The sequence below is a fragment of the Juglans regia genome, chromosome 2 (assembly GCF_001411555.2).
Source record: "Juglans regia cultivar Chandler chromosome 2, Walnut 2.0, whole genome shotgun sequence".
NCBI lineage: Eukaryota > Viridiplantae > Streptophyta > Magnoliopsida > Fagales > Juglandaceae > Juglans > Juglans regia.
This window is the reverse complement of record NC_049902.1, coordinates 6,494,753-6,513,948: the sequence shown is the minus strand read 5'-3', so window position 1 is coordinate 6,513,948 and position 19,196 is coordinate 6,494,753. Positions and strand designations below refer to the sequence as shown.

Here is a 19,196-nt window from a genome sequence, read left to right as displayed (position 1 = left end):
TGGGCGCGTCATATGGCATCTAAATTTTTCCTTTTTGATTACAACAGTTTTTATGGTGCACTTTCTCACTACAGCTTGCTCCTCATTGTGTTTAATGGGACATTTTTTTTTTCTAGTTTTTGTTTTTCTTTTGAGAATAGGGATATTATCTATCACAGGGCTGAAAGAACGAAAAGATACAAAGATGATAATTTAGGCAAGGATATTCACCAGGGTTTGATATGCTCTTCTTAGCATGTGGTTGCTGTTGCTTTTGGATCAGAGAAGAGATGAAGGACTAGCACTGCAGAAAACGATGGTTAGGGGAAAAAGAGTTTCCAAACTTTGATTATTGGGGGGAAAAATAAAGAAAGAAAAGAGATTTGGATGTATGGTGCTTTGAAAAGACAGACAGTTAATATTAGGGGTGATTAACGGTCCGGTCGGACCGAACGGACCGACCGGACCGACCGTTTCGGTCCGGACCGGACCGGACCGAGACTTAGACCGGTCCGGTCCGGTCCATATTTTAGAGGACCGAAATCATTCGGTCCGGTCCACGGTCCACAGTTTTTTCGGACCGGACCGGACCGGACCGGACCGAATGAAAAATTAAAAAAAAAAATATTTTTTATATATATTTTATATATAATAATTGTACAATTAACAATATAAATTTTTAAATATATTATTAATACTTGTTAATATTCTATAAATTAACAATATTTTATATATATCTTCATTTAACCTATCACTATTAACAATATAAAATTTTAAATATACTATTAACACTTGTTAATATTCTATGAATTAATAAATATATAATATCAATTAGTTAATTATATAGTAATTATATAAATTAATAATATAATTTTCATCTAATTTATTATCATTGACCATATAAAATATTTTTTTATTGAGTTTGTTACATAATCCACATTAATAAGTCACTTAGTTTAATTTAGTATTTTAAATAAATTTTTTTTATTAATTATTAAAAAAAAAAAAAAAAGAGGGCGGACCGACTGGACCGGACCGGACCGGACCGGACCGATAGCTATCGGTCCGGTCCGGTCCCTTTGGGTGTTCGGTCCGGTCCGGTCCGGAAAAATAATGGACCGAAAATTTTCGGTCCATCGCCGGACCGGACCGGACCGGACCGGACCGGCCCGTTTGCAGCCCTAGTTAATATAGAATACATGTATATTTCAACTAAAGTGTATTTTCCCCTGTTTTCTTTAACAAGACAAGTACTGTAGTACGTTTTACTTAAGTGAAATGCGATTGACATGGTGTTTAGTTGTCCCCACTAGAGATTTTTATGTTAAACTCCCAGATCGTCAAGATTATCATCTTATTTCTTGGAATTGATCATGTTGTTAGAACAACCAATGCACTCAACTTCCATGAGAAAATTTGTCTGCTCCCATGAGAAAGGATACTCCAACCCTTCTCCCCATTCTAGTCAAGGGGTGGCAATTCGAGCCCATAGCCTACGCCATGACCCATAAATTAAGCTAGTAGATTCATACCAAATCAATCCTTGTAATCATAATTTTATAAATATAACCTAATTTCCCAATGCACTATCAATTTATCATTTAATAATTATGTCTAATCGAATCGTCTTTAACATGATAAGAAAAAATCTATTCATTAACTCAACTCTCACTATCCTCCTATCATCTTATGATGTGGTATTAAATGATAAGTTCATAAGTGAAATGTAATAAATAATTTTCAATCACTTAATGCCACATCATAGGATGATGAAAGGATGATAGAAGTTGAGATGATGAATAACATTATTCGATAAGATAAAGCCTAACCCTAATTTGCAAGTCGTTTAAACAAATCTAATCACATACTTCCGTGAACCATTTTAATTGTGGCTTAGATTGGGGGAACCCTTTCCACTACCGACCAACCCACATGGGGTGGAGCTTCTCCACCTTATGGGTGGATTTGGTCAGCGTATTAGGACTGGAAATTTGTGACAACTTAAAATTCCAAAATGAATCTAACATGAAATTAAAGATGTTAGAGTTTGGGTTGATCGGACAGAAAAATATGATCAAGTTCTGTCAGAAATTATATTTATAATTATGAAGTGTATAAATATCATATATTTAAAAAATAATAATAAATATGAAATTATTATAAAAAAATTAATATTTTTTATATTAAATTTTTTTTAAAATATACACGATATTTATATAATCTATAATTATATCTAATATTACGTTTGAAATGAAAGAGTAAATAAGCAAAATTCATGATGTGCACAGCACTTTTTATGGATGTGCGTTATTTGTATAATTCATGATTATATCTAATGTGCGTTATTTGTATTATATCTAATATTACTCGTATGAATTCTCAATCCCGTCTTTAGCAAAAGAAAAGAAAAGAAATCCCCAGAAAAGCACTGCTTTTACTGTTTGCCAAACTCAGACGATTGGCGCAGGAAGAGTTCAGAGAGAATGGAGACGCCGGGACAATGGTTAGAGAAGGCGCTGGTGGATCTATGTCAAAGGATAGAGACGGGTCTGGGTCTGGGAATGGATAAGGATATGATATCGGGCTTGGTCTCCTACTGCGAGCTCGCTCATCCCCAAGATGCTAAAGAGTACCTTGACGTAATCTTCCTATGTCTCCTTTTATTTCTTCGATGTTATTTAATTTTTTCTCGGATTTTATTTTTTTTGTTACGAATCGTCGGTGTTCCCCGAAATCTTTGTTTTCATTGATGAATTCTGGATTTTTTTTAAAAAAATTTTTCCATGTTTGATTATTATTATTATTATTATTTTTTTTTAATTTTTTGGTTTCGTACGGCTCGACTGAATTTTGTAGGCATTTTTTAAGATTAGAAGGGCTTCCAAGTTTATCTTAGCCACTAACTTTGAACGGAGAAAACCCTACAAAGAAAGATACATGAGGGCAATCGTACCCAGCTTGTGATGACTTTTGATCTTCATGTGGGTTTTCGTGGATTTATGATAAGTCTGGTTGTTTTGTACCAGCAAGGGTATTCATTTATGCATCGGGTTGTTCTGTAAAGGGTTCCTTGCCCTTTTTTATGCACAGAAGCGTATTACATAAGAACAAAGATTGGAGATTTTTATGGAAGCCAAGGAAGCTTAAAGATTAGAACATTATGCAAAAACAACTATCAAACAAAAACAGCAATGCCAAGACTGAAAATTTTGGTTTATATGAAACGTAAATTCTATTGGGCTAAAAATTTAATGCTGAGAATCCATGGAAGTTGGTAGGCATGTCTATTACGTTTGAACAAAAATAGAACATGTTTATGTGTTATACATATAGCTGACAAACAAGCATTTATAATTAATTATTTTAGTTAATTCATATTGTGATCTTAAAAGGAAACCGGAAATTGTCCCAAGTATAGTTTTATCTTTCTTAGTCATTCTAATTATGTCTTTGCCTCTGCATCTTCTTCAGGCTGAAAAAGGTATGCTGGTTGATTGACATTTTGTTGGCTCTAGTAGTAGTTTAATATGAAACCAAATCATTGGTTATGACCATTAGATAAACCCCTAGGTGTTGGCTCAAGTGGTAAAGTCTTGGTGGTATGCTCCCTCCAGGTATAAGGTTTGAATTCTCTTGGGTGCAAACAATTCCTAAGAGCCATCGGACTGAAAGATTTTCTCCTTGAATTAATTACCCGAGGTGTACTTGCGGGAAACTCCTTGCCGAGGGCCTGTGCACCCTTGAGATTAGTCGGGACGATGTTCTCGGACACCCGGTGCCAATAATAATAATAATAAAAAAAAAAGATAATTTGACATATATTTTTTTTTTCTATGGACATTCTTACTAAAGATGGCTAGAATTGTATTGTGGAAGGGAAATGACTATATTGACTGCTTCTCATGTGCATAAAGAACAAACTTATTGGAGGGAAATGTTGCTTATGGCAATTTCTCGTGCAGCAGAAGTGTTTTGTTACATCAGTTGTTGAAAATTAAAATTATGGTTTCTATTTACGTATGCAGAATATTATAGGCCAGGAAGCCGGCAGAAGTGTGATTGAAGAATATTTACGGCTGAGAGGTCACTCAGATGTCAGCAGCAGTTCTCTGGATGTTCCAACTACAAAATTACAAGCCTATGTCAAACCCCGCTCGGATGAAGTCTCTATTGGTGGAAACAAGAAACCATCCAGAACATCAAAAGTGCTCTCAGTCCCTAGTTCTCAGTCAGAACCGAAAAAGCATATAGCGTCCAGTTCTCAGGAAAGCCAGAAAGGGAACCAAGTTAATTCTAAAAAGAAGAAAGCTGGGAAGGTTGTTTCACTTGCAGAGGCTGCCAAAGGGTCAATTGTGTTTCAGCAGGGAAAACCATGCTCATGCCAAGCCCGTCGCCATAGACTGGTAAGCAATTGTTTGTCTTGTGGAAAGATAGTTTGTGAACAAGAGGGAGAAGGGCCTTGCAGTTTCTGCGGTTCCCTTGTGCTGATGGAAGGGAGCACATATGCTGGTCTAGATGAAAGTTTGCCTCCCCTATCAGATGCTGAAGCAGCAGCTGAAGCTTATGCAAAGAGACTCGTTGAATATGACCGGAACTCCGCAGCACGTACAACAGTTATTGATGATCAGAGTGACTATTATGAAATAGAGGGGAACAGCTGGTTGTCTATGGAGGTATCTACTTTCTCCCAACCTGTATAGTTGAAGTATGCAGTAATACTTGAGTACAAGTTTCATGTTTGTACTTCAAGTTAAATCAGTTATTTTCCTCCAGGAAAAGGAACTTCTAAGGAAGAAACGAGAGGAGATTGAAGAAGCTGAACAGGCCAAACGAAATAAAGTGGTTGTGACTTTTGACTTGCTTGGCCGCAAGGTTTTTACCCTTCCCCAAATAGATTATTATATATTTGGCTGTCATTTGACTTGGTTGTTGCATGAGTTTCTATTGAGTTCTGTATTGTTTGCAAATATCTAGCTTCCATCTTTCTGTAATTATACCTGAGGGTGAATCCCAATAGGTTATACCAGCCTTTTGTTAGTGCCCACGAGGATGCCCTTGAAAAAGTTATTATGATTCTTTTTTTCTTCTCCTATTGTTGTAGTTGAGAATTTATTAGGATATTTTTTTCTTCTCACATCTTGTCATAGATGGATGTTTGTGCATTGTCAATTAACAAATTTCTGCCTTGTACTTTCTTACCTCTCTGAAACTGGGATCTGCTCAATCTGTTAGCGTATTTGTTTTCTTATAGATGCTATGTTTTTCAGGTTCTTTTAAACGAAGATGAAGTTTCAGAAATAGAATCAGAGAACAGAATTTTACGGCCACGTGATGAAAGAGAAGTGAACCGGATTAAACCAAACCCAAGTATTAGAGTTCAACCAGTCTTCTTGGACCCAGGCTCCACCAAGAAGCCTGATAAAGGTAAACAACCGAACAAGGGCCTAACCAAAGGCTTGTGCTTGGAGATAACAGGGAGGGTGCAGCATGATAGCAATGAATTTAGATATTTCCTGAAGGACAGGCAAGTGGCGACAGCCTAAAATGAGGAAGTTTGGCAAGGACCATGAGTAAATGGGGGTCTACATGTGTAAGATTACATTAAGGTACGATTGCTTGAGGTTGGTTGCTCCCTTTTTTCCTTGTTTCAATATATTGGCAAGAACATTTTATGTGAATGGGATACTGAGCATGCCAATTTGATAGCCATTCTAGGCTGCTTCTTTTTCTGGAAATAGATTAATGAAAGCGCACAAGTTTCAGAATGCAACTATGCTTAAGTTTTGTACCTTTCTGTCCGTTGCATAAAAGTCTACTGGTATCTTATCTACTTGCCCATGTCTCAACCAATAAGAAAATGGAATATAAACGACCATTAAAAAAAAGAAAGTTAAAAAATATGCATTTTAGGCATTTGATAATGCTGATCGGACACTTCATGTTGATCCATTTTCTTTTCCCATGCCTTCCGGGAATGTTTAACGTACCTTAGATCCGAGCCATTACTTGTTCATACTTCAACCTGAATAGAATTGCTAAAATGCATGAAGGGAATTTAGAGCTTTACTCTGTAAATTGTTTTGAGCCTTGATTTGACGGTTTGCTGCGTTAGTATTCAAATTTGCACACAAAATATAATGAACAATTTAATTTTTTCAAATCTCAAAACAATAATAATATTTTAACAATAATTTATTCAACTCATCTAAAATTATTTCAATTCATCTCTGAATCCAAATGGGCCAATCAAGGTAGTCCATTATGGCCATCATTATGGTAGGATTAATAGTTTAATCAAATTAGTATTCAATGATATTGCCACTTTTAAATCAATGTTATCTTTATTGTAGAAAGGGTTGTGTTTATCATTTTCCACCTTGAAATTTATAATTTTTCTGGCTACAAGCAGAGATTTTTGTGGCTGTCTCGAAGCTCTTTCCTAGTAAACTCCATCAATATGCACTTGAAAGTAGGAGAGGAATACATAGGGTATCACGAAGAGAAATGTTGACTTGTCTTTTACATACCCGTGAACCCATCATCTTCCCCATATTAGCAGAAGAGTGAACAGAAGCCAAAATCAGGCGAGTCTCCCAATACGGATGGGATCAGGAGACTGCGCATGTCCAAAATGATTATTGAAAAGAGTCCTTTTTTTTATAAGTAAAAATATTGTATATATCAAAAGAAGAAATCAAGTACACTGATGTATATAAAAAAACATCTTGCCCAAAATAACCCAACAAGTCCCTAATGACCCAAAAATCTATAAAAAACTAACCCAAAGTACATCAGACCCGAACCCAATCTTGTTTCCCTTAGAATTAAAACTCTATTCGAACACCAATCCCGAAACCTTGATTCCTGTCTTCACAATGCCTTCCTTTTAAACTTCCCTCTAGTTGAACAACCATCCTTAGCGTTGTAGTTAATTGTTGAAAAAACTATAACTCCCTACTTTTCTTGAAGCTTGATTTGGTTTCAAGTGTGCACCTTGCCTCGATCGCAGTAATTAATTCATTAAATTGGTCTTCACATCTTCCATATGAGGAGTCATTCTACTTGTCAATTGGTAGATAGTGGGACTGGTTTAGATAGTGAGTTGAGATAAGATGAGATGAGAGTTAAAATTTGAATAAAATATTGTTAGAATATTATTTTTATTTTGAGATTTGAAAAAGTTGAATTGTTTATTGTATTTTATTTGGTTATTTGGAAAAAAGTTATAATGATTAAATGAGATGAGTTGAAATAACTTCTCTATTCAAATCAGGCCTAAACCGTTTATATAGAAAAATTGGATTTGCAATATTCAAAAGTTTAAATTAGAATTTAAACAAATCAAATCATATCATGTATGTGGAAACTGTGTTCTCCACAATTTACTTGTAAATAGAAATTTTCTATTAAAGACTGAAAAATATAGCCTCGGATATATCCTTTGTATTTTGTAAGAGAGAAAAAAAGACAGCATACCCTTCTCCATCATAGTATTCAATGAAACCAAATCCCTGAGTAACATGTGGGCATGAAGATGGATCAGGAAGAAGGCCACCCATCTTTTTCGCTGTTGCATTTGCATGGCTATGATTGTGGAGGGCATAAATAACATGAAAGAAACTCCTTGTGGGTGCATTAATGCTTGGAAATGGGTGAGGAAGCTCTACGGTTATGGGAACATGGTTTTATGGTGGTCAATGATTTCATATTTATTGAAGATAAATTTGAAAAGGGAAAAACTTCAAACCGGTCGGGTGTCGATTTCACTTTTATATCTGCCTGTAAAGTTATAACACGTTGTAGACTTATTGAAGGTATGGTGGAATCATATCCATTCTACCTTCTCTCTTCCCTCTTATCTTCGAAGCTCTCCTTTGAATTCATCTTCGTCTCTTTCAACAAAGGTCATTTTCGTTCGTCTCTTTCAATATTTACACCCTTCAACCAAAAAAAGACACCTCAATAGTTTCATAAAACTTATCGTAGAATCAATATTAATTTCAGTCGCTCTCTCTCTCCTTATTGCAAACTCTCTCTCTCTCTCTCTCTGCAAGCGCTCTCTCTCCCGCTCTCTCCAAGCTTTCTCTCTCCTCACTCTCAACAAACTGCTTAGGATTTTAATAAGGGTGGTGTTATTTTGCTGCCTGAGTAGCACTACTCGTTTATATTGCTAGTTACTTTTTATGTTTTTTATTTTTATTTTTTAATATATTTAAATATTTTTAAAAAATAAAAAATATATATACTAATACACTTAAAAAAATCAAAACGGTACACTATAGCGGTCAACTTTGGGTTGCATACGAGCTTTTCTCATTTAATAAAAGCTTAAGATCAAGCCGACTTACTACTTTTTTCTTTTTTTTATTCTGAACCATCACGAACCAACAAAAAATGATATAGGAGAGAGAGACGGAGAAATATTACTCATGAAGAGCAAAGAAAGAGATAAATATTATCTCTGTCAAATGTCAAAAAGCTTGAGGAGAGAGAGAGAGAGAGAGAGAGAGCTTGAGAGCGATGGAGACGGGCTCAAATCATTTTTGCCGATCTGCTGCAGCTGTGTTCATAATAACAAAATTAATCAAGTGACATGGTTGTGTTTTATTGGAGAGTGTAAATCCCAAATTTTTATTTTTATTTTTATAATAAACCATTATTTATTTATTTATTTATTATTTTGGTATGCAACTACTAATAGTATTATAATATTTCTCTTACAAGGAATATATATTAAGAAACTTTACATTATTATTATTATTCATTTTGTAATGTGAGGTCTAAGCTACCTACCATTTTTAACACATTGCATCCAAAACTCTCATTCTTCCTTTGACTGTTAGAATTAAGAAACAACGACATGACATAATCTTACATGATTAGATATTAATAAGGGGAGGAGTAATGTTAAATAGAGTCCTAGGATATGTAAAATCTGCGAACTTCATCTGAAAAAATTAAGTGAGATCTAATATTAAAAAAATATTTTTTTTAAGTGGATCTCAAATTTATCTATTATTTTTAAAAGAAGTATCTGAAACTTGCATATCTTAAAACTATAAATATTATTTATCTGAGGAGAATGTAAAACCTGATAATTTAAGAGGAGAGTTTCAAAAGTCTTAATTTTGATATCAAGTTTTAAAATAAGTAATAATTTAAAAGTTTAGAATATAACAATAGAGTTGGGCAATCTATTTATATTTTATAGAGTTGTAACATTTATTGGTGTTGGACAGATTCATACAAACAATATTAAGATTGCGTTTAGATGCTGAGGTGATCCTAAATAATTTAAGTTAATCTGTAAATAACAGTATTTTATAAATCTCATCGAGATATGTTTAAATATAAATATATTTATGTATGTGTTTGAATGTATGAAATAGGTTGAGATGATGTTTAACTTTTTTATGAAAAGTTAAAAAAGTAACGAGTTCATCAATAATTAATTTGAAATGAATTAAGATGAGTTGAAATTGATTTCAATCGCCAGACACACCTTTAAATGTTTTAAGAGCAATAATTGTAAGTTATATTTTATTTATTTTTTACAATATTGTTATTCACCAAAGCGAAAAAAAGAAATCACTTGCAATAATCAGAAAAAAGACTCCTTCAAAAGAAAAACAAGGAAAAAAGAAAAAAGTAATTTGAGAAGAATAGAAAGAAGTAAAATGAAGTGGCGGGATCTAATTGGCCAGAGAACTACGTTATTGTTTTGCGTTGAAAACTTGAAAGTATCAGATTAACTAACCAATGAATTTCGATAGATTGAATCAGTGAGAGAGAGCGCAGAGAGCGACCTTCCGTTTTCAGTTCCATGTCCATTCGCCATTTTCAACCCACCCGCCATACATAATTCAATACAACCTTCTCTCTGGTGGAGTGGCTTTTCTCGCTCGCTCTCATAGTTATGGGTTTTGAAAGATGAGGATGTAAATCTGATTCGACTTGCCACAGAAAGATTTTGCTCTTTTGACATCCTGAGATCCGTAAGCCTTCTGGTTCTTCGGTTTGGATCTATATTTGTGGGAATTCATCATTGTTTTCATGTTTATGATCTTAAGGCTGCAGCCTGCAACCCGTGGTACTCTGTTTCATTTTGGTTTTAATGTTTCATAGAATCTCGCCCTGACCTGTTTAAATTTTTGCCTTGAATTTATAATCGGCGACTCCTCTGGTTGATTACTTCGAACAATAAAAAGTTGAATGTTATTGCATGTATCTCTTTGATTTCTAATCTATGAGAATCCAGATAGAGTTAATTATTTCAACTATAAATAGTTTGTGTTGACTCAGCTGAGGGAGAAACTTTGGTTTCAAGCACCCAAATAAATTTCGAAGTCCCAATATTATTTACGACAAAAACAAAGAGAAAATATGAGAGGTCTTTTTCTTTGATTTACGCCAAAAACAAAGAGATATGAGAGGTCTTTTTCTTGGATTTGTTCCTCAGATCTGTATACGTGCAAACAAGACTAGCACAATTTTCTCTGACGGTTACGCTTGGCAGTCTACGCTTAATTGCTTGCACTTTTCATTTTTACAAAATCTTTGATTGATTTAGCTCTGGAAATTCTATCAAGACTCGTATTAAGGCTTATATTCTTAACTCGTATTAAGGATTGATTGAACCGTTTTATATTCTTAAGTCGAGATTGTATTAGTAATTATAACATGGTGTAAAACACGTGTTCTTTCATGGCCATTTGCCGTAAATTTAAACGGTTCAATCTTTTTTTCATACATTTCTTTCCTTGCTATGTTGCAAGAACTGACCATTTCTGAACCCCAAAAATTTTCTTAGTTAATTTAAACATCATGTAAAACACGTGTTCTTTCATGTCCATTTACTGTAAATTTTAATTGGTTCTATCTCTTTTCATTCATTTTGTCCTTGCAATGTTGCAAGAATTGACTATTTCTGAACCTAAAAAATATACATTGACTTCGAATCATTCCAAGCAGGAGAATTCTTTTGCATTTGATATGTACTGACCTGTCACTATTTCGCTATTCTTATATAAGGTTGGATGCAGAAATCACTTGTTTTTCTACTTTTTATATATGAATGTATACTTTAATTACTTGTGTAAAAAAAATTCAGGTGCATCATGGCGACAAAGGGGAACTCGGGAGACAATAGAAGTAGGAGTTCAATGTCAATTTTCATTGTTGTTGGTCTGTGTGGTTTCTTCTATATACTGGGTGCATGGCAGCGAAGTGGTTTTGGCAAGGGAGACAGCATAGCTGTGGAGATTACCAAACAGACAGATTGCAGTATCCTCTCGAACCTAAATTATGAGACCCATCATGGTGGAGATGCTGGGACAATTGATGAATCTGAAGCAGAAGTTAATGAGTTCAAGCCATGTGATGATCGCTACATTGATTACACACCCTGTCAAGATCAAATGCGGGCTATGACATTTCCACGAGAAAACATGATCTATAGGGAACGGCATTGCCCTCCTGAGAATGAGAAACTGCGCTGCCTTATTCCTGCACGCAAAGGATATGTGACCCCATTTCCATGGCCCCAGAGTCGCGACTATGTGCCTTATGCAAATGCACCTTATAAGAGCTTGACAGTTGAGAAGGCTATTCAGAACTGGATTCAATATGAGGGCAATGTTTTTAGATTCCCTGGTGGAGGCACACAGTTTCCTCATGGAGCGGATGCATATATTAACGAACTCGCATCTGTGATTCCACTAGACAACGGGATGGTTAGAACTGCTTTGGATACAGGCTGTGGGGTAGGTTAAATTGTAAAATGTCCGCACTTAGCTTTCATTGCACTGTTTTTCGTGTTCATAAATGCCCAAACTCTTATCCCATATCAATGCATCATACCTGCCCATTTTTTTATCATCTCAATATGGCTCATAGCATTCATGCATTCTTCGCGTAAGCAGCGATACATAGTGATAAATCTACTTTTTCTTCTATGGATACAACTTGCCTTTGGTTCATTCAGTTCATTAGTTTTCCTCACTTTTATATTTAGTCTATCAAGCTTATATACTTCCATTAATCTTTAGTATAGTTGATTTAGTGCTATTGGATGGTGGTTAGGTTGCAAGTTGGGGTGCATACCTATTCAAGAAAAATGTTATTGCCATGTCATTTGCACCAAGGGACTCTCATGAAGCACAAGTTCAATTTGCTTTGGAAAGAGGTGTTCCGGCTGTTATTGGTGTTCTTGGAACCATAAAGCTGCCATATCCTTCCAGAGCCTTTGACATGGCACACTGTTCCCGTTGCTTGATTCCATGGGGTGCAAATGGTGAGGATAAAAATTATATAGTTTGTTGGGTAATATGTTTGTAATTCCTTGTAAAAAGAAAAAGAGCGAAATGCTTGTTAACAATGAGCTCGCCAGGTGCAATAAAAAATAGCTTTGTGAGGATACAGCATTAGATTCAATTGCTAGCAACCTAATTTAAGTATAAGTCCATTTTGATCTCCTTGACTCTGCTGAAACTGCCATGAATATGAAGCTTGACTTGTTCAAAGGCAGCCGAAAAGCTACTTTTGTTTCAGGCTGGCTTAAGATGAGCCTTATAATTCCTTGACGCATTATAATCAAAGTACTCGTTTGAAGATAAAATTTCTTTTGACTGGCGCAATTATGTCAACTGATCATTGGCTTCTTATTTTCTGATGAGTCTCTGGACCTTTATAATTGATTTATCTTCTTTTTGTTTAGTTTTAATTTCTGTTATCACATTCAGTTTACTGAAACTAATTTTTATCATGATTATTGGGCACCTGCAGATGGATTGTACATGATGGAAGTTGACCGAGTTCTTAGACCCGGTGGTTACTGGGTTCTTTCTGGTCCACCCATCAACTGGAAGAATAATTACCAAGCATGGCAACGTCCCAAAGAAGAACTTCAGGAGGAACAAAGAAACATTGAAGAGATTGCCAAACTTCTTTGTTGGGAAAAGAAGCATGAGAAGGGTGATATTGCTATTTGGAGGAAAAGAATAAGTTATGACTATTGCCGTGATCAAGATTCTCAACCTGCAATGTGTGAATCTGAAAATGCTGATGGTGTTTGGTATATTACTCTATTTGAATTTCTCTCTTTTACACTCTTGTTGAACTTTTATTTGACTGGCAAAGAAATGTCTGGAAAGTTGCACATGCACCCAATTTTCTTTGCAATTGAGTTTCTTTTATATGATCAGTTTCTGGCGATATACCTCTTGCACTTGTACAAGTGATTTGAGTTGCTTGTTCTTGATGCAGATTTCCCGTGATCTACCTCTTGCACTGTATATGTTCCCTCTACGCTGCTTTAACTTTCTAGAAGTTTCGTGAACAAAGTGAACAAAAGGATTGTTGAATGACAAGTATTTTCATTACTAGGATCTAAATGATATCTGAAATTTTTTCTGAATAAACCTTTTTAGGAGTATTTTTGCAAACCAAGTGTTTTAAGAAGATCTGAGGATATCAATGAATTCATAATATGTTTTTTTTTCTTGTCCCGTTGTCTTCTTTCATCGCATTGATTAAGTTTCAACTGTAGCATTCAGTTTTACGGTATTTTAGAGATCATGAAAATTTTGCTCTGAAACATCCATCTTCTGCTGGCGTCTAGGTACAAAAAGATGGAAGCATGTGTAACTCCGTATCCTGAGACTACTAATCCTGATGAAGTTGCTGACGGAGCATGGAAGCCATTTCCAGAGAGACTCAATGCTGTTCCTTTCAGAATATCTAGTGGATCCATTCCTGGAATATCCGTTGAGGCATACCAGGAGGACAACCGCTCATGGAAGAAGCATGTGAATGCTTATAAGAGGATCAACAAGATCATTGATTCTGGCAGATATCGCAATATTATGGATATGAATGCTGGTCTAGGAAGTTTTGCTGCTGCTCTTGAATCTCCTAAGTTGTGGGTTATGAATGTTATGCCTACAATAGCTGAGAAGGACACACTGGGTGTCATATTTGAGCGTGGATTGATCGGCATATATCATGATTGGTAACTTCTGGAATGTCTTTTCTGTTTTTCAAAGAACCCAGATCTATATAGACTTAGCTTTTACATCCGTCTTGATGATCCTTTTCTTAACGGGTATCCACTTAACTCAACGAAGCCCCTTTTGCCTAATAATTTGGGCTGGTCGAAAATATAGTTTTTCGATTTTTAATCAAACATGCCCTTACTTACTACCTTAACCTACGTGTGTTTATCCTCATCCTCCTCCTCAATAATACAATTTATTGAAGCTTTCTTAGTCATCCTTAATACAATTTATTCAGGTAAAATTACTTTTTTCATCTATTGAAACCTGATAATGAATTTTTAATTTATGGTCTTTCTTTACTATCCCATGGTCACACCCCATGCTTCTTTCTTCTTCAGAAACTTTGAATAAGTAAAATCACATTCCACATACTAATTTCTTAAACCTCCATATTTTACACCACACGAAAATTTATCTCTGCTATTTGAGCTGAGAATTCAACCCCACTTTTGTTTCATTAACAAGAATTTTCATCATTCACCTTGGAGATTCAGTGACTGACCGACCTAAACATAATGTAGGCTCTGGTTGGATTCTGGACAGCTGGTGTGTATTCTTGACTTAAGTATGATCTACTGCATTTAGATTAAAGTTGCCATTGCTTCCTTTCTACTCACTGAAAGACTTTATTTCTGCTTTGGATTGATTCAATGGTTGAATAAATTTGATGATAAATCACTTATATTATTCCCTCCCGGGTTTGTTTTGATGCATTAAAAGAAACCAGCCCCTAGGAAGCTGAAATTTGATCTTGCTTGCTTCTATATTACAACACTGTTACTTCATTAGCTAATGCCTTTCTTGTGTTCACAATCTTTACTTTAAAACAGGTGTGAAGCCTTCTCCACGTATCCTAGGACGTACGACCTTATTCATGCAAATGGTATTTTCAGCTTATACAAGGATAAGTAAGTCTTTCCTGACATTACATCCTACTTTGTTCAAATGGAAATAAAAACTTTGTTACTTGTAATATTAAACATCATTCTAATGGTAAGCAGCCCCATCTCACAAAAGTCAAATCTTCTCTCATAAAAATAAGAGTAAAAATAAAATTACTTTTCCATTCAGAGACGGAAATTTGATCTCTTTACTAATTGGGTATTGATAAGTGGCAAGGCCCACGTCCATTTCACGTTGCATATAAAAGAAGACGAAATAATTTACCCATGGAGTACTGTTCTAGAGTTCAAGCAACAACTATTAGCACAAATTGGCAGAAACATGAAAAGTTAGGATACACCTTGTAGCAGGAACCAACTTGGAGATGACAAAAGCCTTGCCATTGGTTCATTTTGATCTTCCTTAATGGATACATTTTCCTGTGTGAAGCTGCTTTTGCTTAAACCCTAACTAACGCAGGTGCAATGCGGAAGACATTCTTCTGGAGATGGATCGTATCCTACGGCCTGAAGGGGCTGTTATATTCCGTGACCAAATGGATGTGCTAATCAAGGTTAAAAGAATTGTGAAAGGAATGAGGTGGAATACAAAAATGGTAGATCATGAGGATGGCCCTCTTGTCCAAGAAAAGATATTGTTTGCTGTCAAACAGTATTGGGTTGCAGGTGAAAACAACTCTACATCTTCACAGTGAAAGGAAAGGAGAATTTTTTAGCGCAACTATAGCCAGCAACTGTCGTCGAGTCAAGTTCAAAGAATCACTTTATACCAACTCAGGGTGTCCAGGCAAGTAGCAAGTCGAGGGACATGACTAGTGTGGTAATTGTCGTTGATTCTCCAGCTTCCTATGGTAGGTATAGCAGACTCATAGGTGTTGACAATTTTTGAAGCTCCATGTCAATTTTACCGATCAAAAAAAGCTCCTTGCGTCAATTTTAGCCTTTACACTTAAGTTTTTTTTTTAATTCTTGTAATTTCTCTTTGAAGATCTTACAGCTGATGTTGATACTCAAGCTTCTTGTTAGAATGAAGCCTGGTTTTGGCTAAAGGACATTGGCTTTATCTCATCTACTATTATGTTTTATTTATTTATTGAAACTGAATATATAGTGAATTTAGTAATTCGTTATTGCAAAGTATAATTCTCGGAACTATGACTATTAAAATAAAAAGTTCACAAGTTGGGCAAAATAGAACATCAGTCTCACAATTGTAATATTTCAGGCATCTTATATTTGGCCAAATCTACTGCTAATAAAGCCTAATCCACTGTTTTCTTCCTTGCAACAATTGCTAAGCTTGGACTGAAGATGCAATGTTAGGATAGGAAGGTGGTCGACATTTGCCCAGAAATGTGATCATAAACGTGCATCTGTTTATAGCTAAGCATACAATATCATCTCCTGTCCAAGTCATAATCAAGCTCAATGAAGTAGTCATCAGCAGCCATTTACACCTTGGTTTTTCATGTCTTTAATTTGCCTACAAAAGAGAGAGATGTTGTTTTTCATTCTGAATTTTATGATACCCAGTCATAGCAATTGATATGTCATAATATCAGCATGTATGATTGGAAAATGATAAAATGTAAGATGAAGAGAAGAGTTTCTTGGCAAAAAATGGCTCGTGAACAACAAATTAGACTTTCCATTCATGCTGATTTTGACTCATGCCATCACATAGAGAAACTCACTTGAAGAAATGGTCTGTGAGCCACTTGTTGTGAATGATGATGTCTCCACAGATCATGAGTTGAAAAGAGTATATAATCATATCCACATGAACAGAAGCGATTATGTCCATATTGTTGGAATCAAAGTTTAAGATATTAGTGAGTTGATGAAAACTCAAAAAAGGCATTTTGTTTACTGAAATTAGAGTAATGCTACATACGGCTATTGAGTGCGCAAGCGCCGCACAATCGGTTTGAAAAAGAGCTGGGTTTCATTAATAAAAAATTAATTTTTTTCCATGTGGGTCCTGTTTTACTTACTTTTTTCAAAGAGATTATGCTGCGCTTGCGCACTCAACGACTGCAAATATCATTTCTCCTTAAATATATAGGCAAGTAGGGCCCAGACTCTTATGTATTGGACCCCCTCCACAACCCCTACTTAAAAAGAAATTTGTTTTCAAGGCAATTGTATCTCCAAGCAAGAAATTCTGTTATATTAAATAGACCACCATCTTCTAAACTTTCTGCGCTACTCAGAGCTTTAAAATCCTCCAAAGCACCCCATTTTTGTGCTATCATCTGCATAAGCTTATTTATTACACAGTTGTTCAAACTTCTTAAACAACCTGTCCTTACCATGGACACTGAGAAGAACAGCACCAAACTCAGCAATGCTGCGGTTTCTTCATACTTCAGCACAGCAGAAGAGGGCTCTATACTTAAGGTTGCCAAGTTAGTTCAGCATCTTCCTCCTGCCGTCGCTTCAAGCCGAACCACTCCCTCTTCGACATGCCTAGACAGAGGCAAAACTACAGAGGGTGAAATCAGTGTCTTTCGTGCTGAAAGATACTTCAGCATGGGGCTGAATAATGACAGTTCTAAGAGTATTGATACGCATGGGCTTAAGAAAGATTCCCGATTTGATCAGAACTATAGAGAACCAAAGAGCAGGCCAGGAACTCCTAGCATAATTTCTGAAGCAAGTTGGAATAGCCAAGCCGGTTTATTACCAAGTTTTCACAGGCAACCATCCCAAAATACTGAAAAGAAGGTAAATGGAAAGACACATTTCTCTGGTTTTATCTGCAGCAGATCTTGTTCAGAAAAGAAATCGCTTAATATCCTTAAGCATGGAGGAACTCATGGAAAAGAGGTCAGAAAAAAGGCAATTCAAGTTGATCACAACCAGTTCCAACCCCGATCTCAGTTACAGGATGAGCGTCATGGCCCAAAGTTCGAGAGGTCAAACAGAGAAAAGAGTTTTTCATTTCCAACTATAAGTCCCGGGTTGCAAAATCTGGAAGCTAATTCCCAGTTGAAAGAGGAGAAGGTCAAAGAAGAAGAACCACGAAAATCTCTCGAGGTGTTTGGATCCTATATGATGAAGAAAGGCGACATTGCAATGAACTTAGAGAGGAAACTCTCCATCCTCACTTGGGATGCCATTCCAAAAGCCCAAAACGTTTCCACTATTTCTGGAAAAGAAGGCATGCAAGAAGATGTGGGGAGTGATGCTAGTTCGGATTTGTTTGAGATAGAGAACCTATCCTGCAGTGAAAAGCAGCCGCAGTTCACGAGGCAAGAGTCTGATGGCATGTCCAGCTGTTTGACCTCCATTACCAAGTATGAGCCAAGTGACGCAAGCATTGAGTGGAGTGTTGTCACAGCCAGTGCTGCCCGTTTCTCAGCCGATACTGGCTTTGATGAAAAGAAACTGGAAGAAAGTAATAAGATTCCTGGTGTGGTCAAAACCAAATCCATAATTGACAAGGAGGCGCCAAAAAGCCGTCCAAGTGGACTACTTGGCTGTAAGAGTCTCAAGGCACTGAATGTTGCTGAAACTGCACACAGAACAAAATGAGAAGGCAAATTCTGACTCGGTACAGCAGTAAAGATTGGATTCCTCCGTGTAAATTGAGATTAAGGTGAAAGACTTTGAGTTCTCATGAGTGCAACATTATTATCTCCAGAGAGATCTCCCTTTTGCAGTTTTTGTGTTTATCCTTGTTCATGTTGTAGTGAATGCAAGTAAGATTAGCAGAACTTTGTTGAAACTCTTCTGTATGACATGATTTTACAGAAATCGTGCAATCATCCTAAATCTGAAGTATACTTTTTGCACTAATTTATCAATTTCATAAACCCAACTCAATACTAATATCTTTGCAGTGATTAGACAGAAGAGTAATGCTACATACAGTTGTAGAGTGCACAAGTACCGTGTAATCGCTTTGAAAAAGAGCGAGGTCTATTATTAAAAAATTAAATTTTTTTTTATGTGAATATCGTATTTATTCATTTTTTTCAAAATGATTGCACACTCACGACTGCAACTATTATTTCTCTAAAAAGAAGCTTTATATCCATAGCTTTTGTGTCATTCAAAGGCACGGCAATCCTGAGAATATAAAAGGGGTTTAGATTTGTCAAGGCACTCGGACTTAACAAAAATAAAAAGACTAGTAGGCATCAAGTTATTGAGACCACCCTTGTCCAACCCCTTTTTCCTTCAATAGGTCCAACTTTTATTTATTGTTCTCTTGATTTACAACCTTGGGGTCATTCCTTCTCTCTAATATGTTAAC

General features: G+C 35.8%; 3 protein-coding genes across 3 annotated transcripts; all 3 read left to right on the top strand.

Moving 5' to 3' along the window:
- The first annotated feature begins 2,332 nt into the window (after positions 1–2,332).
- LOC108995486 (activating signal cointegrator 1) lies at positions 2,333–5,749 on the top strand. Its single transcript, XM_018971064.2, has 4 exons — positions 2,333–2,618; positions 4,005–4,652; positions 4,753–4,851; positions 5,247–5,749. The coding sequence occupies exons 1-4, from the start codon at positions 2,463–2,465 to the stop codon at positions 5,520–5,522; spliced, it is 1,179 nt and encodes a 392-aa protein (XP_018826609.1). The 5' UTR covers positions 2,333–2,462; the 3' UTR covers positions 5,523–5,749.
- A 3,977-nt stretch (positions 5,750–9,726) lies between these two features.
- Positions 9,727–16,003, top strand: LOC108995455 (probable methyltransferase PMT2). The gene is made up of 7 exons (XM_018971031.2): positions 9,727–9,974; positions 11,090–11,741; positions 12,061–12,271; positions 12,763–13,051; positions 13,598–13,987; positions 14,864–14,941; positions 15,396–16,003. Exons 2-7 carry the CDS (start codon positions 11,097–11,099, stop codon positions 15,628–15,630), a joined length of 1,848 nt encoding a protein of 615 aa, XP_018826576.1. The 5' UTR covers positions 9,727–9,974; positions 11,090–11,096; the 3' UTR covers positions 15,631–16,003.
- Positions 16,004–17,093: 1,090 nt separating this feature from the next.
- Positions 17,094–18,746, top strand: LOC108995456 (protein PHYTOCHROME KINASE SUBSTRATE 3-like). Its single transcript, XM_018971032.2, has one exon. The coding sequence runs from the start codon at positions 17,249–17,251 to the stop codon at positions 18,470–18,472; it is 1,224 nt and encodes a 407-aa protein (XP_018826577.1). The 5' UTR covers positions 17,094–17,248; the 3' UTR covers positions 18,473–18,746.
- The last annotated feature ends 450 nt before the right edge of the window (positions 18,747–19,196 follow it).